The 21,980-nt window shown below is 35.7% G+C and overlaps 2 protein-coding genes across 2 annotated transcripts; both read left to right on the forward strand.

Moving 5' to 3' along the window:
- Positions 1–275: 275 nt before the first annotated feature.
- LOC137709887 (DNA-directed RNA polymerase II subunit 4-like) lies at positions 276–1,901 on the forward strand. The gene is made up of 6 exons (XM_068448867.1): positions 276–367; positions 825–933; positions 1,091–1,168; positions 1,403–1,436; positions 1,513–1,581; positions 1,824–1,901. The coding sequence occupies exons 1-6, from the start codon at positions 319–321 to the stop codon at positions 1,899–1,901; spliced, it is 417 nt and encodes a 138-aa protein (XP_068304968.1). The 5' UTR covers positions 276–318.
- Positions 1,902–14,386: 12,485 nt separating this feature from the next.
- Positions 14,387–18,956, forward strand: LOC137711478 (transcription repressor KAN1-like). Its single transcript, XM_068450725.1, has 5 exons — positions 14,387–15,590; positions 15,813–15,889; positions 16,735–16,780; positions 17,198–17,360; positions 18,586–18,956. Exons 1-5 carry the CDS (start codon positions 14,627–14,629, stop codon positions 18,602–18,604), a joined length of 1,269 nt encoding a protein of 422 aa, XP_068306826.1. The 5' UTR covers positions 14,387–14,626; the 3' UTR covers positions 18,605–18,956.
- The last annotated feature ends 3,024 nt before the right edge of the window (positions 18,957–21,980 follow it).

The following is a 21,980-nucleotide window of genomic DNA, read 5'->3' on the forward strand; positions in this document are numbered from 1 at the left end:
CCTAACATACATATGCAGAATTCGATTATTAACCTAAAACAAAAACTTGGGTTGTGAAGTTGTGTCGTAGCTAAAGGGTTAGTGTTTTGGGTTGGCCCAAAATCTAATATTTGACCTAAAGTTGGCCTTATAAATTTCAGCCATTAAATCCCGAAATCGAATTATTTTTTAAGTCGGCCCAAAACCTGAGGTCCGTACACTTGAGAGCTTTAGATAATAGCTGAAGGCCAGAAATACAGAATTCAATTCCTCAATAGGGATTTGTTTACGTTCAAGAAAGCATATCTAGTTGGGGTCACATTGATAGCTCTCTCAAAAATGGTAAGAGCAGAAGATGAAGACGCTTCAGAACTCAAACTTGGAGACGGTAACTGATTAATTATTATCAATTTCTTTCAAAGTTCTTAATTTGATGCGATTGCGATTTTCAGTTATGATCTAGGCATAAACTTTTGTGTATGAAAACTCAAAAGGGCACAAAACCGATGGCACTGTAAATGTGATATTGTACAACAATTTGCGTTCATAATTCGAAGATATAATAATTTAAGAAGTGAGACGAAATATATATATATATTTTTTTTGGATTTGTGCACTTTAATTGAATTTGTGTAAAGATAAACATTACTCCATGAAATCATTATCGTTGTTTGAAGAAAGCATGCTAGGGCATAACTTTTTGTATCTTCAAGCACTCAATTTCTCTAACTTACCACCAGAATTAATTGTAAACCTAGTTTGATTCAATCAGAGGGTAATATCCCGTCGTGATTTGTTTTGCGTTGGGAATTATTGATTAGTAACGTTGAGGTTGGGGTTGTCAGATTTTTTGAAGGCAAAGTGTCTAATGAATAGTGAGGTTGCCATTCTTCTTGAGCACAGATGTGATCAGATGAAGCATATGTCCGGCGAATCAATGCACCAACTTCCCCAGTAAGATTTAATTCTAGTACTCTTGACATCAAAATCTTGTACAAAATTATGGATTATCAGTTAACGTATAGTTGGCTGGTTGATAGAAAAGGTGCTTATTAACTTTTTCTTGTCCAGACTTATTAACTTACTGATCACATGTTATTTTCATGGCCAGAGTGTTGGAGAAATCACTGCAGTATGTTAAGCGCTTTAGTCGCTTCACGAATCAGGGCTCTGTGAAGCAAGTTCGAGAGTATCCTTCGTTGTTGATATAATTCAGATATCGTCACACTGATGAATTAGTTTATGTATGGTCTGGTGAAATCTTTAGGATTCATGTTGGTTCAATACAAGCATGCAATGCCAATATAATGGAGAAACTTACTATTGATATAGGTTATCCAATTGCACTTCATAATCTAATTATAGTATTCTTCTTTTCACTATACATCATTTATACACGTTTAATCCTTAAGTAAATATTCAGAGTTCTCAGTAGATACCAGTTGGCTGAATTCGAGGTAATGTACAAAGAATCAAAAGAACAAATTACGCTCCGTTTTAGATAGTAGCCCTCATATATTTTCTACTCTGCAGCTTGCTGTGATTGGAAATCTTTGTCCTGAAACTGTGGAGGAAGCCAAGGCAGTTGTGCCTTCTCTCAAGGTAATGTTGTAAATCTCATATTTCATGTCTACATATCTCAGGTTACAACAAGGGAAATATTTATATCTCAGCATCGCACCACTTCATGCATGTATGATAGTCTTTAGGTTTTTAATTAGTTTTCAGTATTTGGCGTAATATGGCAACTTTGTATATCTTTACTTTTCTTATTATGTTAATTTGGTGTAAGTATGTCTGCAAAAACTAAATTGTGATGAATCTCCTGCCTGATCAAACTGCAGACGAAAGGACGTGGGCACGATGATGAAGCCATTGACAGACTGTTGAATGACCTAATGATGATTAAAAAGTTTGAGTGAATATTATGTTTCACTGTTTTGGTGATTTGATTTTCTCATCTCTTGGTGAATACTATGCTTATTTCTACTTCAAGTTCAAATCGATCCACAATATGTAGTTAATTTCTCTCTTCAAAATGCACATTGAAACTTGGATAATTAACCTAGGCTACCAGTCCACAACTTTTTGTTAGTTAGGCGAGCGTTCGAGATACAAGACACATTAATTAGGGTTTAAGCACCTGACCTAATCAAATGGACCTGTCTATCCCTTCGGTCTTGGCCCATGTCTTAGGCAGGCTTAGCATCTGGTCCATTCTTATTTGTCCATTAGAATTTGGTCCGACTTTGGCCTATACGAGAAGTTTTGGCATACTAACACATGCCAGACCTTCTCTACCTATATGCGTCTGTATGCCATAACTTCTTAACGTATACGCTTCAGGCTCGATCTTGTTAAAGGTTGATCTTATCGATGCTTCTTCTTCTTCTTTTTATTGTTTTTTATTCGAGGCATCAATTAAGAAATTCATGCACTGAGTGCATGTTAAGATTGTCTAATGGCTTAACATACACTAATGGAATCTAGAACTCCTATTCTTCTTAGAATTTAGTTTTCTTTTATCAGTTCCTGTCTCTTGATATTAATTAATAATACAAGAAAGAAACTTTTTGTAATTATATTGCAGAAGAATTCAACATGCATATCTTATATCTTGTCCAACCATATATACTTATATTCTTTACTATATGCATGAATTAAATTTAGCAGCAATAATCAAGTTGAGCATATAACCCAACTCTACACTATTTATGACTTTTAAGTCATGCCTTATCAGAGTGTACAACAAAGACTTAGATCCCCTCTCCGGATCTTCCCTTCTTAATTCTGATCGTTCACGCAAATTGTTAGGCCACGAATAATTTTCAATTTCTTCTTTTTCACCCTACACGCAACATGATCTTTGTGAACGGCTAAGATTAGAGTTTTGTAAAGAATCTGGAGAGAGAGAACTGAAGAGAATCTGGACCCCAAGGAAGCAACCTTCATAAATTAACAACACGATGCAATTCAATATGGGTGTGAATGTGAATATGTGATAGGTCTAAGTAGTAATTATGTGCGTAGGTGTATCGGTCCCGCCCTGTACGGCCTGTGGAAGTAAAAGGGAGGACTTGGTGGTTCCATCCACTCTCCCGATTGTTACTCCTCAATTCAAACCTGACCTGACAGACTGACACCTCTTAACAATATTATATATGCCTATTGTTGTATAATAAAGAAAATTTTAGTTTACTCTGTCCAAGAACAATTAGAAGTAGTACTAGAGAAGATAATTATTAACAATAATTTAATTATTTTTCTTTTGTAAGGGAAATTCTACTGTACTTTCTAAAGAAATGGGTATAGATTTCCAATGTTACATAACTATGGTGAGGTTAAAAAATGGTATCGTTTATGAAAAGTGTTATTTGCACATTCATTTTTGCTTCACGCACTTTTGTTAACTTTTATCCATTCATTTTATTCAATTCATTCTATTAGATGGTCGGAAATTGAAAAGAGTGTGCGAGAAGTAAAAATAAGTGTGTGGACAGTACTACCCTTATTTATAACATTATTAACGTTGGTTGTTACATCTTGGTATAGTATGTGTAGGATATTATTTGTGCATGCCATGAAAAATTACCCGTTATCGTTATTCATATTTGAGCTCCTTACTTTCATGTATTCAGTCTGAATTGCAAGAAAAGGAAACATCAAGTCATAATTATGTCAAAGTTTACGGTCTAAAGCAACGCAATAGTAACAAAGTATAATTCATGACATCTTGAATACTGTAACAAGTTTGATTTTTACGTTGTGGATCTTATAATACATTGCACTGTCAAAGTAGAATGCTATGCATGACCAGATTAAGGGGTAGTTTGGTTATTAAGTGGTGGGCTAACTATAGTGTAACATTATTATGTGAGTTACAAGAATACAAGGAGTTAATTTCACGGTGTAAGCTGGAGAAACTGAGGGAAATTGCAGGAATGAAGGAGGAGGAGAAGCAGGCAAGAAAGAGAGAAAGCCGGGTCCCCGGTGCGTCTGTATGTGTATATGTAACTTGTTATAAAGCCATGCAGAGGAACGTCTACATCTCTTCTCGGTATTCCATGCGATGTGAAGGCTCAGTGACATCCAGTTTATGCTGCTATCAAACTCTCTCTGTCTCTCTCTCTAGTTTGTTTCTCTCTCTTCTTGATTTATGACCACCAACCCAATAGGGCGGTGGTTGATTTCAATATTTGCCTGGGGGACTGTGTATGAATAATAAGAAGCAGGAGAAAGAAAGAGAAACAAGAAAAAGTCAAAAGAACTCAAATCCCAAACAAATTCAAGGGGGGTGGGAGGGGGCAGAGGGAAAACCCTAATTTTCATAATTTCACCATAAAAACGACAGACATAATTCATTGGAGTCCAAGCTAAAGCTATACGTAACGAGTAGCCCTTCTTTTTTGTTGTCAAAAAGGCGTTGGAATTGCTGAATAAAGTGTGTGTCTGTGTGTGGTTTCTCTCTCCTCTCCATCAATCATAAAGCCATCGAGTGCAAAATCATTTCTCATGCATCTTTTCTTTCATGTACCCACTTACTCAATTCAACTACTGTTTCCCTTGAAACTGACGTCCTACGTACTATTTCCCCTCTACTTCCGAAAATTATAAATTTTAGTCCCCAGTCCATGTAAATAAATAAACTAATTGGCCACTACCTGCACTGGCTCCAGTATCCACCCCCACCCACTTGACTCGGGTCGGTATAGACTCGCCCTTGTAGCACAAAACTGAATTAATATAAAAAAATATATGATCCTGACTGTGGTTAGATTTGATATGTATAATAAAAAAAATTCATTTAATACACGAAAAATACATGAATGTGAATCTTTTAACGTTTTAATCTCAACTTTTGATATAAAATTATAAGTGAGTGACCGGACATTTTTATCACTAAGTGGCCAAAGAGAACATTTATCTACATTGTTATATAGTAAAGAAAAGAAAAAAAGTAAAAAGATAGTCTACTAGGTTTTTGAGTGGAGAGCTGCAATCACAATAACTTTAACAGTACTGCATAATTGAACAAGTTTGTGTAAAAGTATTCCTAGTAGAAATAAATATCTGATCGACCTCAATGGACATTTACATGTTAAAGATTTAAAATATCGCGTGATAAAGAGAAACAAATTAATGAAGCCTAAAATTAAAGTGTTGAAACTAAATATTCGATGTGGAGTAGTTGTAGATTGTATTTCTGTGTATGTCATGAGTTTTCAGCGAAAACGTGAACTTGCATAAACCAAGATCAATTTGAACACATAAAACAAACTCAAACAGCACAGAATTTCTGCGCTTCAATCAAATCCTGCCTACATTAATGGATGAGAGAGAAAAGTGAGGTAGAGAAAGCTTAGCATATACACAATTTTTTTTAAAATAATTGATGATGCCTTCGTTTGTCAGAGAAGATTGTCTTAGATAGAATTATTCATGTGTCAATGCATTTTACAGGAAGAAGTGGATGCTTATTTTTTAAGTTGAAAGTTACTCATAAAGAAAGTTGTCCCTTTTATTTCTACCATTTTGTACGATTAGTAGGGATATTTTTTTTTTCTACATGAGTAACCTTTACCTTTGACAAAATATAGAAGTTGTCATTCATTTATTCATTCAAAATGTATGTCACTATAGTGAATAATTATATCCAAGACAATCTCCTGCAACAAACACGCTGATATACAAAGTTACGGACAATATACATATATGCTTCAATTTGAACATACATATGATCGACCTTGATATAGATGAGGGACTTGCAAAATGTTTTGATACAATACATTTGAGAGGACTTCTACATAAGTCTTTAAAATGCGTCATTTTGAAGGCCATTTGTCTAGCGTATTTGTTAGTAGGTTTAGTATTCCATGGTAGGGTTTTTTTTTTTTTTTTTTTTTGCCCAAAAGAAAAAGTCTAAAATTCCTTAGGACTTTGAACGTCTCTCGTCGGAACATACCCTCGATTAAAATTGAAACAACATGTCCGGCCGGCCTGTTGTTTTGCTGAAAGGGTCCATGTCTAGCTATCTGATTATCATCAGATGGTGGACCCGTTGCCTAAGAAAGGGTGGCTGTGGGTGCTTCTAAGAAAGGTAAGATTGTAAAAAGCAGGGCAATATTCAGTGAGGTCTCAGTACGTAATTTCCAACGCCAGCTTTCCTCCTGCTGCTGCCATTGTCATGAGCAATGACTTGAAGATGAAGTACCTTGCTACCAGTCGTAAGCCACAAGGACCTGAAGATGAATCAGTACTGCTTGAGAGACCTGATGGGGATTCGGTGCGCGTGAGTTGGTATAGTTTTCCAAGTTTATATTAAAGATCTACATATTGAAAATAATCTGTAAGTATGATTTTCATTAAAGTGTTTAATTACATGATTTTCAATGCATATGGAATGGCGATCTATTGCCAGTCGATCAATTATGTAAAATGTCCCACCAGACTTCTTTCAGTACTTAGATATCCTCGACCGGCCATCCTTTTAGCTAGAGATGCCCTTTTCTGTATATTAATTAAGAACTAGACAGTGACACTCTTTATATATGATTTTCTCTTTATTTCCTCAAGAGCAAAATAAAGGGGTAGAAAATAATAGGGGATAATTGAAGATTAATTACTAATTTTGAAGAACAACTGATCATTTAATTAAGGGAACTTTAACGAAAAGTTTTCGGTATTGTTCACTTTAACGAAAAATTATATTTTTACACTAAAATGTCAATTTTGGTACTATTCATTTTACCTTTCATTTTGTCATTATCGTTAAAACTCAAAGTTTTCAAATCATTTTTATTCGTTTTTCTTTAATCGGTAGGATTGGGTTTTGAGTAACCATCCTGATCACTAGTGCTGACCAAATATACAAGGTTCATTGTCTGTATATTGGTTTCGGGAAAGTGAACGCGTATTAACTCAGCAGGTAGAAATAGAAGCTAGCTAATCATTCCATTTGCAAAATATGGATGTCGATAGTTAACTAGGGAAATCAAATCTCCTTGATTTCTGTTGTGTTAAAGGATGTTTAATTAGTCAATTTTTGTTATTATATGAAAAAGCAGAGTCCTCTACAACCGTACTTGTTTTTCTTTACCTAAAATTGTGTGATGCATTGAGGAAAAAGTTTATAAGTTTTAACATTATATGTGACCATTTGGGTAACAAATCCATGAATTTACCATCTTATTATAATTTTATTAAAAAAAAAATCCATAAATTTACATCTGCATTGACAATTGTAAAGCAACTAAAAGGTGATATGAAAGCAGATGTATGCCCTTTATTGCAATGGCATTGCAAAATCAATCTTGTCTATGAATTATTAGGTGGTTCGATTCTCACCGATTCTCTTCATCTGAACAACTAACTATTTAATTCACTTCGTTCTATTAAAAAAGTATTAAATATCTATTCCATCGAAAAAAGTGAAAGAGTACAAGCTCATCATGTTAATCTAGTATTAGATCCATTGCTTGCCGACATGGTTACGACGTACATGTTTGTTTTTAAAGATATGTACTGTTTACTTGATAGGATGTAACAACCGAAAGATTAAAACTAGGTAGCTACTTAGACCTCGTTTGGCAGCTCGAACAATATTGATTATTTCAGTTGAATATGATAAATAATCGTTGGATAGTACTGATTAAATTAGTTGGACGTTTGATGCAATGTCGGACTAATAACCGTATTATTTATCTTGTGTTTGATAATGAGCTGGATAATAGAACTTGAAACTTTAATTGATGATTAATGAAAACGCTGCTAAACATCACAAATTACAAAATCAACAAAATTAAAACTGTTAATTTGGTTTTTATTTTTTTATTTTTTATTTTATCAAAACCCAAATTTCAATCCAACCCAACGAAACTCAATTGTGAGAGAATTGTTGAGGGAGTACACCAAGCCAATGAGAGCAGCAAACATGGAGCGCAATTCCAGAAGTTCAGCTCCACCCCCATGTCCCCCACTCTATTACAGTTCTCCAAATGTTGCAGAGGGAATTAGATTGGACAAATAGATAGGAATAAAGAAGTAAATTTTAATATCATTCAACGAAATTGTTCATAATTTTCGTCATCCAGCCAAAACCAAAATTGGGGAAAACAAAAATGTAACATCCCACGTCGTCCAAGGGAGTGATCCTTAAATGTATATTCCCATCTCTACCAAGCACAAGGCCTTTTGGGAGCTTACTGGCTTCGGGTTCTATCGGAACTCCGAAGTTAAGCGAGAAGGGGGCTAGAGCAATCCCATGATGGGTGACCCACTGGGAAGTTGCTCGTGAGTTCCCAAAAACAAAACCGTGAGGGAATGGTAAGCCCAAAGCGGACAATATCGTGCTACGGTGGTGGAGTGGACCCGGGAAGTGATCCGCCCCGGGCCGGGATGTGACAAAAAGGGGTTGGGTTTGAGCAGAGCAGATAGAGAAGAAGAAAAAGTTTGCAGGTGGGGTTGGGTGGCAAAATTGGGAAAAACGAAAAGGGCTGGGTTTGGGCGGAACAGATAGAGAAGAAGAAGAAATTTGCAGGTGGGATTGGATAGCAAAATTGGGGAAAACGAAAGCTCTTGGGTTTGGGCGAAACAAAGAGAGAAGAAGAAGAAATTTGCATGTGGGGTTGGATAGAGAAATTGGGGAAAGAGAAGAGGGGTTGGTTTTGGCCGGAGCAGGGAGGGGATGAGGAGGAGGAAGAGGAGGAGGAGAAGACACGGGCAAAATGTTAGAGGGGAAGGAGAGGGCGGAGGAAGCGAAACTACCCGACTAATAATACAAAGGATTTTGGGAGGATAATTTAGCAGGTGTACACCGTATAAATGTGTGGGGCCAATTCAATTAATCCGGGTACTGTTTAGTACAAAATTGCACCAAACACCTAAGTTCGTACTATTTATCCTATTAGGTGTGTTATATAGGCTGCCAAACGAGGTCTTAAATGCTTAGCAAAAGACTTGGCGATCAGAACCTCACTTGTGATGTTCGTATACCAACGTACAATTTATGTAAGCATGAATAATTTGACTCTACCCTCTTACTGCATGGGCAGACGGTAATGAATTATATATACCCGAACAATAAGAGGATTAAGAATTATAGTAGTAGCAACTGTCAAATATTCTATTTTGTTGAAATATCCCATATCGGGTAGAGATAGAGAGAAAAAAAAAAAAGAGCTTAAATATCCTAACTTCATTTTAACTAATATCGAAGTCTATTGTGATAAAACTCTAAACATGTCGAACTGTGCATGTGGTAATTAACAAGTTGAGGACAACATCAGTATTGTTGGCCGAATTGTGCAACTAGTAATTAATAGGTTGGGGACAACATCGGTGTTGTTGGTTGTGCATGTGGTAATTAACAAATTGGAAACAATATCGATTTCATACTTCGGGTTATTTCAATTTCCATACAAAAGGGTTTTAACCCGTTAGTTTTCTCCGGAGCGATTAAAATTTCTTATTGTTGAGTTAAAAATTTTGTTGGTTGTAAACGGATGAAAAAAATCTGTCGTACAATTAGAGAAATAACTCGGTGAGACAATAAATTGTCTCGAATGGAAGGATTCAACATTATTACATGTCAATGGAATAATGCCAAATACTATTGCTTAATGTTATGATTAGAAACGATGGATGAGAATACTCATTTGGAATAAGAAAAGGAAAACCATACTTGTAAGCACAAAGTAGGGGATAAGTATGTGGTTTAAGAATGCCCATGAGTAATGAGTGGCTGAGCAACAAAGCATATTATTATTCCACCCATAAGACTAACTCCAACCTTTGGAGTAAGTCTTAAAATTTACCATGTATTCCCCCCCCTCCCCTTCCCAAATTTCCTTCCAACCTTTAGGCCAATTTGGGATTTTGGGTTAGAAGTTAAAATTGGGTCAAATACCGACCAGAAAAAAAGGCTGAGTTAGTGGAGGAGCCCACTTGTGTGAGTAGAAAAGAGGGAGTTGGATGACAAGCGCCCAAAACCACTCGCGCCACATGAAGGACGCGCTCTAGCATTGCTCCAGCATTTATCATTGTTGCAAAGGGTAGCCCTACCCGCGTGGGTGTGTCCAGCAAATGTCGGCAAAGAAAAGTGAGCCAATGACTCTTTTGGATGATCAACGACTGAAATTTAAACCGGCTGTTGGTTATCCAACGGTCCACATTTAATTTAGTTAATGTTTTTGTTTTATATTTATAATTGTATTGAATCCAATGGCTGATACCTAATATGATCAAATCCAATGGTATAAAAAAGATCTAACATCTCAAATTTGAATCCAACGGCTAAAATAATTAAAAGAAATTATTTAACCCAAAATTCATCCAAATTTAATGATTTTTCAATATTTATTGGAATCTAAATATTTTTAGGTTAAAATGTTCATAAAATTAAATTAGGATAGTTTACATAAATTTTTTTTAAATTACTTAAAAAAAATTAACCTAAATTTATTCTTTAATGACCTCGGGCTAAAAAATTTAGGTTATAAGAGTTGGAGCAAAAAAATTGTTTTTGGGTTAAAACCTAAATTTTCTGAGCTTAAAATTTTAGGTTTTACTCCAAGGATTGGAGATGGTCTAAGGTGTTATATATACTTGGAGAAATGCGAAGATTCTTAAAAGTGAGACTTTTTATAGACTTTCTGTCACCTCATTTTTTTGCATAATATTTTATAATATTAGCACAAAAATTGACATTAAACTGCGAAATAGCAAAAAATCCATAAAAATCCCACATTAAAAAGTCTTCCTTACCATTTCTCAATATCTTAATTTGCATCGGAAACAAAGGATGCATGGCTCAAAATTTTAAATCTACTTATGCATTATGGAAATAAGTAAATTTAACTAAACAAATTTGAAGCATTAAATCTTTCACCTTTTCAATATAATACACTTGCCTCAGCTGAACTAGTTTAATTACTAATTAATTAATTAGTTAAATTAATTAAGACATAGGGGAATATATAGGGCCTTGTAACTCGTTAGTCAAGCCGTCGAGGACATGTTTAAATATACATCTGGTGAATGCATTAAAGAGATGAGCAGTAGAAAAAAGAAAAGGGTAATGCTAGGAAAATCAAAATTTTTAAATCAAAATGTAAACTAAATTATGTGTCTCCAATAGGAAATAAGCACGTTAATCGCCACTTAATTAATAATCCAATCATCTACAACCACATTATTTAGTTTTCAAATTTGGCTTAAAAAATTTGATCTTCCTAGCATTACCCAAAAGAAAAATGAATTAGTAGGGAGAATTGATTTGATTACTTTTTTTTTTTTTTAATGTTTAATAAGTTGATTTGGCCTAGCTAGGTTTTTGGAATTGATTAAGATTTGTACGAGTCAATGAGGGGAGGTTGTGGTGAAGGCTTGAAGGTCATGTGGGGATGACATATCACACGCAAAATGCTAGACACTAGACAGAGTTGTTGGAGGATTAGAAGGGAATATTTTGGAGGATGAAAAGGAATATAAGAAATCTAATATGTGGAATTAGGGTTTACGATAACAACCATATGAAAGCAAACAAACAACACTTTAGAGGGTCCGCGAAATAAAAATTTTACGGTCAAAGGGTCCACCTAGTTAATCAATATTTCTTGACTATTACAACGCCCACCCTGTTCCATCATTCATTTGCCAATATACGCTATGAGATCAAGATTATCGAGATTTTCTCTAAATTCAGAATATTATACTGATGTTATAATTTCGTTCTTATTATAAAATATGTATTTGCTTTTTTATTATTATAGTATATGTTTAAATTTAAAATACATCAACTTTATCATCTATTAATTACTGTAATATATAAATAAATAAATAAATAAATTACGTGACAAGTGATGCAGATACTTGTATAAAAACAACTTCTCCCATAGTACAACAATGACCCCTGTATAGCATTATTGGAACTTCAATTCTTGTGATATCTCATTGACACGTGTCACATGATGGCCTAACAAAAATCACAACACGTTTTAAAGTGATAAATGAAATGAAAGGGAATTATTGAGAAAGGGTCAGATCGTGGATAAATGTACACATGATGATAGGATATATACCATACACCACAGAATTTGTGCATGTTCCGTTACTTTCTGCAGCTCTCTTTGGGCTTGTTTTATGCTGTTTTGCAGCTTTCTTTTGGTTTGATGCAATTCTTCTTCCACGAAAGGAGAAACAATCGAAAGAGCTTCTGTCTTTTTATATAACCTTAAAACGATGGATTTTGTGTAATGATCTCAATTTGGGGCCTAATCATCATTTAGCTTTCTACATATGTTGTAGTAACGAACCTACCAACTGAATGATTTTGGAACTCTAATTAAGATAAGATGCGTGTAAACACATCGTATTTGACATCTTCACTTCAAAGGTCTAGACATGGAAAAATATTTGTTTGCACAAATACATATGTAGTTCTTTTGTTTTATATGCACAAGCTGTTAGATCCCACATCGCCCAGGAGAGATGATCATCTATGCCTTATATGTACATGTCCACCTCCATATAGCACGAGGTCTTTTGGGAGCTCACTGGCTTCAGAGTTCATTGGAACTCCGAAGTTAAGCAAGTTCGCGTGAGAGCAATCCCAGGATGGGTGACCCACTGGGAAGTTCTCGTGTGAGTTCCCAGAAACAAAACCGTGAGGGTGTGGTCGGGGCTCAAAGCGGACAATATCGTGCTATGGCGGAGTCGAGCCCGGGGCGGGATGTGACAATTTGGTATCAGAGCCAATCCTTGGCTGGAAGTGTGTCGACGAGGATGTTGGGCTCCTAAAGGGGGTGGATTGTTAGATCCCACATTGCCCAGGGGAGAGGATCCTCTATGCCTTATATGTACATGCCCACCTCCATATAGCACGAGGCCTTTTGGGAGCTCATTGGCTTCGGAGTTCATTGGAACTCCGAAGTTAAGCGAGTTTGCACGAGAGCAATCCCAGGATGGGTGGCCTACTGGGAAGTTCTCATGTGAGTTCCCAGAAACAAAACCATGAGGGCGTGGTCGGGGCCCAAAGCCGACAATATCCTGGAACAGCGGAGTCGAGCCCGGGATGTGGTAGAGCCCAGGGTGCGATGTAACACAAGCGATATATATATATATATATATTTTTTTACAAAATGATATTCAAATTAAACTACTTAAATTTAAAACGATAAGGAGTGGTGGAGCCCAGGGCGGGATGTGACACAAACGATATATATATATATATATATATATATATATATATATATATTTTACAAAATGATATTCAAATTAAACTACTTAAATGTAAAACGATAAGGATTTGAACTTGGATCTAAGGGTGTGGATGTGAGGATGAAGAGATGTCTTACATTGGAAATTTACCAAACTTTTTATGCGTCTATAAAAAAATGGTCGTATTGCAAATTAGTTTACTGGTAAAACCTCAACTCCTTTCGACAAGTACACTGCTCCTTACTAGCTAGTCTAAACAATAACGAGGTCAGAGGAAAGAGAATTTACACACAAAACTGATCACGATAGGGTTTAGGATAAGATATTGAGAGCCAAAGACATTTGCCATTGCACCAGAAAAAGGTAGAAGGAAATTAAGATAACTAACTATAAGGTGAAAGGAAACTAATTGAGCTATTTATACTAAAACTGATCACTTAGATGGCATTAAGAAAAACAAAGCATATAGATGTGTAGTACACGTACACTGTGTGTCAATTTATGAATGTCGAGAGAATGCGAGAGTTAAGGGACTACAGGAACTAGGAAGGGAGGGTTTATAGAGAAGAGGGTGGGGGAAAAGGAATTCTAGATTGTTTGTCGCTCACTCTCTCTCTCTCTCTCTCACACCCTGTCCTCTAAACTTTTATCCCGTCGTCTCCGGGGAAGATAAAAATACCAAAGAATTATAGAAACAAATTTTAAAAAAATGTGCAAAAAACTTTGCTGCATTTTGCGTGCTGAGTTTATATATTGACTAAAGCAGAGTGAGAGGGACAGGCTTTGTTGGAGCGTCATTTTCCTATATATACTCTCGAGGCATTAGAAACTCAGACCCACATCTTCTTTCTCCTTCCCAATATCCCTTCCCCATTCTCCTTCTTATTTTTTTTACTACTACCAATTATTACATATTTAGCAAAATACCAAACCTCTCTCTCTCTCTCTCTCTCCTGATGAGGATGTCTGTTTCTTGAGCAAGAGAAAAGTCTTGCTTTTTTTTTCATTCAGCCTTTCTTACTTTCTTTACAGCACACTCGCAATTTCTTTCTTTCTCTCTCCCTTTTCCAATTTTCTTTTGAAAGGCTTTACTTTCTTAATTTGTCTTCCATACTCCTCCTAGGCTGAAAAATCACCAGTACTATTTCTCTACTAAATTATATTTTATATATATATATATATATATATATATATATATTCTCTCTATATATGTGAAGTGATTTTATTTTTGGAGCAAGAAGATGGATGAAATTAGAGAAAAACCCACATCTCACAATCACATCTGTATATTACTATGAGTGTGTGATTTAGTTTCTGAAATCTGTCAGGAGAGGAGTAGTGTGCTTTTTTTGCACTTTGTTTTAAGAACCCAAAACTGCTGGGTTTGTAGCCATAGATAGAATCTGGTAATATATATAAAAGGGTTTCAAAAATGCTTCGCGAAAAAGGGCTTTCATCAGAAGCAGCTGCAGGCGGTAGAAGCTGCTTAGCTTTGAATCCGATTCCTGATCTTTCACTCCACATAAGCCCTCCAAACACAAACACAAACAGTGCTCCCTCCTCCATTTGCACCGACCGAGTGACGCCCGATCACGACTCCACCAGCTGCTTCGATATATGGCGAAGAGACACCGACGAGGACTACACCAACGGCGCTGCCCTAGCCAACAAATCCCACAGCGACAGCTGTATTAGGGCCAGCTACACCAGTTCTTCACCAGTAGCTGCTGCCGCCGACACTGAGCTTTCCCTCGCGAACCCCTCGGCCTTAGAGGCCGAAAGCGCCTGGAAGAAGAACTATTTCGGCGGTGGAGACGGTTACAATGACAAAGCGAAGAATAGCGGTAATAGTGTAACTAGTAGTAATGGGATTTCGATGCTTGAGAGACTCAAACCCATCAAAGGGATTCCCGTTTACAGTACTAGTAGTACTAATTGCTCCTTTCCTCCTTCGTTTTCCCCTAATCCTGTGTACCAAACGGCGCCTTATCTGTCTAATTCCTTCAGACCGGCGGCACCTGCTCGGAATTGTAGTGGCAGGGGAATGGGAATGGGATTGGGAGGGTTTAACGGGATAACGATGGACAGTCTAAGCCTAGGAGTAGGAGGAGTGCAACAACAACAGCAGCAGCATCAACGACAACACCATTTTCCGTCGTATAATTTGAATCCTTATTATCCTCAGCAGCTGCAGCAGCATCACCGTGTTGGAGGAGGGGGAAATTACAACGCCGACTTGTCGTCGAATGGTTTCACCATGAGATCGAAATTTACGCCGCCGAAGCTCATAGGTCAAAATATTAATAAGAGGAACATGAGGGCTCCGAGGATGAGATGGACTACTTCTCTTCATGCTCGTTTTGTTCATGCTGTCGAGCTCCTTGGTGGTCATGAAAGTAAGTCCCTCTCTCTCACACACCTTCGGGGGCGGACGCACATTAGGGAAAGTGTGGGCAGCTGCCCGTCCAGCCGCCGGAAAAATCTCGCCACTTCTCACCCTAGCTTGTTTCAAATTAATATTTTTTTTTCCTTCTTTAATTAGTTTGAATTGAATAGACTTTTAGTTTTTTCATAATTTTTTTCGGGAATTCTTTGGTAATTTTTGTCTATATATATAGGGGCTACTCCGAAGTCAGTGTTGGAGCTCATGGACGTCAAGGATCTCACACTTGCTCATGTTAAGAGCCATTTGCAGGTACAGCTAGCTTCATCTCATCACTTGATTTTTTGTTGTGTTTTTTATTTCTTCAATTAAATTGGAGAGTTTCAAAGCCTGGACCAACGCTACTCTTAAGTTCTTAACCATCACTCTACCCACCTCACCCCTAGGCTAAACCAGTGACCTCTTTTGTTATATTTTTATTGAAAGAAATTAAAAAAAGTTAGCACTCTGAAATGTTTGATATATCTACCACATTCGGATTTCGGATTCAAACCCTATATTTTTTTTCTCAATCTCTCTCTCTCTCTCTCTCTCTCTCTCTCTCTCTATCTCTCTCTCTCTCTCCCTCCCTCTTATTTTTTCTGTCGACTTTCACTACGCACGATTTTTTCTGTGGGTTGTGTCTTGTGTGTGTGTGTTTGTTTGTGTGTTGGGGAAAGACTGGAGACTGAAGACTTTGGCCATCCAAGTGGCACGACAGCCAAGGGACGACGCTGCAGATGCAGCTACTGATACTGTGATGAATTACTGATCCATGAATAAATGGATGAATGAATAGTTGAGTCTGTTTCTGTTTCTGTTCTTGTGATAACTGATATACACAGGACAAGTTCTACTTTTAGAGATAAAGAAAGAAAGTAGCCAAGCCATCATTTCTCAATAATACAAAGCATTTACTGACCTTACCAAACATCAACCTCGTGGTTATTAAACAAACCAAAAAAAATCCCACAAAGTGAATTATGTAGCATCTCCTTTGATTTTGTTTTGTTTATTTTATTTTATTTTATTTTGCTTTTTTGACTGAGTGAGATTTTACATATTAATCAGTTATTTATCTCATTCTCTTATTAAATATCTTCTTTTTGGATTTGTAGATGTATAGAACTGTTAAGAACACTGACAAACCTCTAGCTTCCTCAGGTAATTCATATTTTTCTTCACTGGTACTTCCCTAATTATTATTGCTAATTATTCCCATGAATATTTCGCGACAACGTATGTACCCTTTTGAAGTTTGAAATTCTTACAACCATTCCTCAGCACTAGCTACCTACAACCCCACATATATAATACTATTGTATTCATACACATAATTCAGACTAAGCATGCATGAAACAAAAGTGTATCTTTTTTTGTTTACTGTTCTTTAGATTTTTGGCATGTTATAACTTGTAATGTATATGATCAAAAATAAAAGAAAGATTAAACTTGATTTTATTACCTATATAATGTAAAAAGAGAAAACAACATCGACAAGTTATGTCGTCTACGGCCATTTTTTGTTCTCGTGTCATGAACATTGATATGAACATCTGGTTAGCTTGATATATGTAACAGATGGATCTGGGGATGAAGATCTTTTGTCTATAACGAACCATCATCATAATTCAAATTCAAATGGTTTACTTAACCAAAGAGGAGCCTCAAAAGCAACTTTAAACTTAGAGCACGATCATATGGAACACCGCCCTTTTAACAATCTGTGGGGCAACTCCTCCAGGTGACTAATATTTAACTCTCTCTTTATGAATCAATAACCCTTCATTAATATATTGATTTTGTGTTATTATCATTGGTTAAAGTTGTACTTTTCGAGTGATTGCTTTGTCTTTCTTCTCCTATAAATGCATGGGTATGGGTAGCTTTTGCTTGAGAAATCAGAATCCACGTCCTTCCTTTTCTGAAACTAAAATGTACTTCTTTTTACAGCCTTTGCTTTCCTTTTGTTTTCTTTTTATGTTTTCTTTCTAATAATCTATGCGGTGGCGTCGTTCATGCATCACCATTCTTTCTTGCAAATGTTTACCAAAACTAAAATCTCGAAACTTGAGATCAAAGAGAATGCAATATAATAGCTTATAGCTAATAGTACATTCCAACTTTTTGTATTTGATTTTCCAATTATAATTTAGGCTCTTTACTTAGAAAAAAAAATATATGAAAACATGGCTTTAATGCTTGAGAGATAGCCTCTCCTTCTTGATGATGAAATCACCTACTCACTCTCTCTGAGCTTCATGCCGCATTAATCGTGATAGCCCTTAGCTACTCTTTACTTTTAATTTTTTTATACACGAAGACATGATAAATAAAAAATAATTGACAAAAAGTCACTTGGGTTAGCTCAGTGGTGACATATTTAAGGTGATAAGTAAGAATATGCTAAATTTATCATTCGAAACAAAAATAAATTGTCAAATGGATTATCCAACTTGATCATGAAAAGGTGATATAGATTAAGGTGTAGTACATTAATTTATACAGTTGTGATATGTAGTAAGATATCCAAGTAATTTCATATTATAAGAAAGTTCTTATGAATCTATATAACTAATCCAATGTTATGCTTGTTTACTGCACCATATCATGTCATAGATAACTGGGTACCAAAACCACAAATCATGAATGAGAATACAACATATTTATGATGATCACTATCTTTTAATCAATATTTTTCTTCTCTGATGTTCATTTCATGCATTATGATGAAGTAATCATCAAGGCCAGCAGATTAATCCTCTTTTGTTGTATACAATTCATGAGTGTTCACCTGAAAGTCTTGCGAGATGAAGTTTATTAATTCTTTAGTTTCCCCGCATGATACTTAAAGGAATTGATTTGATTTATAATATTTGGCCTTTCTATTCAGATTAATTATTACATAAATCTTACTTCTGCATGTACCTCACCGATTACTTGGTCTATTCTTTTTTCCAATGTTGCAGGTATGATCTTCACTTGTGATTTGCATCAAGTTCGAGTACGTATCGTAGAAGCTGATTAGGATTTTGGAACCAGCAGAAGATGTAAAGAATTGCTGGCACTTATATTTTAAGGAAATATATGCAAGCATGGTTGCAGTAGAGGAGCACTCGCTGCAAGCCAGTTCAAGGGATCTAAATGTGCTTAGAGCAGAAATGCTGACCAGAAATGCTTTCTCAACATAGAATTACTACTGGAAACCAATTACCTGCAATTAGCTAGGGTTTACTAATTACCAAGTCTTGCATGAAACATATCTTTTAAATTACGTGGATACAGAGAGATTTCTTTTGATTGAAAGGGCTATGGATTTTAGTAATCGAGCTATCATATATATGTCTCTACTTGCATTAAAAACTAGTAATTAATTAGAGTTGATCATAAAATTAATTATGTCCTACAATCCTGTAGTCAAACACATAATTAATGATTCATTATCGAACTCGTGAGTATTCAAAAATAAGCCCACAATCTGGATCCATTACATTTATGGGTTAATTTCGGACGACGGATAAGGGAAATAAGGTTTGTAATTTTTATTCCAAAGATTTTTAGAATCGGATTGGATCACAGTTTTCAAATTAGAATTTTAATATGGGAATTCATATATTTTACAAGTTTTAAAATATTCTCAAACTTTTTCGTACATGCAATTTATTGTTAGTTCTTACTATTTGGTAAATGGTTATGTATAACGATTAACGAACCATTACTGTCTGAACAACATAATTGGAGCCATTCATTCTTTTTATCATAACCTAAAAATCATATCTGAAAATTCATTCAATTTAGAGACCATTTAGTCATTAATACCTGTTAAACCAATCAACGGTTTGGGTAACAAGTATCATCCTCATGATGAACCATCTATTTATTTTCTGCATATGAATAACTAAAAGATATCCAAATTAAATATATTTTTTTGCATATATGATCTTTTGATGATGAAAAAGAGAATAAACAATCTCAATTATGATGTCAAACAGTAAGGGTTCCTTAATCGGGGGACACAAGCATTATCCAATTAATTTTGTAGTATAAATCAGAAAAGAAAAATAAGTCTGTAGCAACTGCTCCCAGTTTTTCCAAGGATTGAAAGTAAGGATGGGAATTTTATTGATATAAAACTTCACCATTTTAGGTTGATGGCTTTCTATACAAAAACAATGAAAAAAATGTGTCCAAAATGACCAAAACTAACAATAACTTATACAAAAGGTAATTACAGAATACATAAGTTTAATAAATAACTTCAAGCACCCTATCCTCCATTTGATCGTATTTGAATTTCAAAATAATAATAATAATAATAATAACTATTAAAAATCAGAAAAAAAATTTATCCAATAAATTCATAACATTTTGAAAAAATTCAAATCGGAAATTCGAAATTCTTCAAAAGACATAAATGCATTCCAATTTTCATTCGAATTTTTCAAAACTATTCGAATTTGGAAATTTTCGGGTTCGTATGAAAAACTTAACAGTGGAGTGGAAAACTTCATTCCACCTTGCACACCTATAGCTTTGAATATTACCCTTCCATCTGACTCTCTTCCACCCTATATTTCACCAAACTACATAAAAATCTAGAGTAAACTCCCCTTTATTACTAAGTTCATGGGGCAGATACGAAGTTAAGTACAAGTTAGGGATTTCGACAGTTTACTCCAAAAATCTTTCCCATTAGTAGGAGAATTGATATAACAAAAACACTTTCTTTTTTAGACCGTGAACCCTCTTTACTATTTAATTATCACATTTCATGTCAAGAGTTTAGGCAAGTTAATAATGAACTTTAAGTTGCAGGGAATAATAAGCCAATTTTTTCAATCAAAGAGTTTTATAGAATCAAATGATGAAAACCTCAACAATCCAAGCTTATTGGAGTTCAGCTTGGCAATACCGGATTGGCACGTAAATGAAGTTAAAATTGGCTGACTACTGCAGCTGCATTATGCTCTAAAAAAGAAAGAAGCAAAAAAGAAAAAAATCACAAATATATGTCTGTGTATGTATATATTTATATATATTTAGGAATTCCCATGCATGTCTATATAATTAGTGATGTTGATATGTGATGTTTTGCCATTGCGTAGAAGTCATGAATTGAATCAAAAGTTAAAAGTAGAAGGAAAAGAGATGGAATAAGTTTTAGTGGTGCATTATCTGCTGGCTTAATATTCCCTCTTTTGCTCCCTCTCTTTCTGCTGGCTAATCAAATTGCACTTTCCCAAAGAACCTTTTCCCTTAATCACTTTTAAATGGGATCATTTTTTGAGTGATTAGGTTGTGAAATCTTGACTTTGAAATCTCTCTTTGTCTGTCTGTCTGTCTTTATTTAGTACGTTCATTCGTTAGATTTGGAGCCTGATTTGCCTCCCAGAAAAGCAATTTGAAAGCAATTTTTTCTGTTGATTTATAAATATTTTAAGAGATGGGGGGAATACTGATTGAATACTTTAACAAGCAAACCTGCATGCATGTATATCTAATTATCTGGCATCATTCCTTTGTGGAGAAAAGTTAGAAATAAGTACATTATTCAATATTTAAGTAATAATTTAATTATCAACAACAGGTCATATGATTTATAATATAATTCAAATACATATAAAGCACCGAATAGTACTAATTATACGGAGTACGGTGTTTGGTGTCCGTTCGTATTAAATAGCCATCGGATTAAATAATCCGACCCACCTATTTTATCCGGTGAATACCCGCTTCCTTATACTCTCCAAAACCACGGGACAATTTAGTCGGGGCTCTCTCCCTCCCTCTGTTCTTCTTCTTCGTTTCCCCTCTCTCTCTTCTTCTTCCCAGCCGCTCTCTTTGCTTACAAAAACCAACCACACTCCCTCCATTTTTCCAATCAAAACTCCCCAAAATTCCAAGTAGCTTCCAAGAAACCAAAGAATCCCACAAATCCTAAAACCCAATTCCTCCGCCAGCCACCATGAACCACCACCACCAACAAGTTCCATCCAACCACCCAGAACAAGACTTTTCTCTCCCTGCATCTTCTTCTGGCTACCGCAGGATCTCCCTCCCTCTTCTCCGCCGCTGCATCTTTCTCCGCCGTTGCATCTCTCTACTTCCTCCACCACAGACTCTTCGGTTCTCTTCCTGCATCTTCTTCTGTCTACTGTAGGAGTTCCCTCCCTCTTCTCCGCCACTGCATCTCTCTCTGTTTCCTCCACCGCAGACTCTTCGGCGCTCCGTCTCGGATCTCAACAAACAAAGAAACAAAGATTTGTCAATTTTTTTTTCTTCCCCTTTCTTATCCGTTCAATACCAAACACAATATAAAAATACGGTTATTAGTCCGATACTGCACCAACGCCCGATTAATTTA

This window comes from Pyrus communis, chromosome 12, assembly GCF_963583255.1.
Source record: "Pyrus communis chromosome 12, drPyrComm1.1, whole genome shotgun sequence".
Lineage (NCBI taxonomy): Eukaryota > Viridiplantae > Streptophyta > Magnoliopsida > Rosales > Rosaceae > Pyrus > Pyrus communis.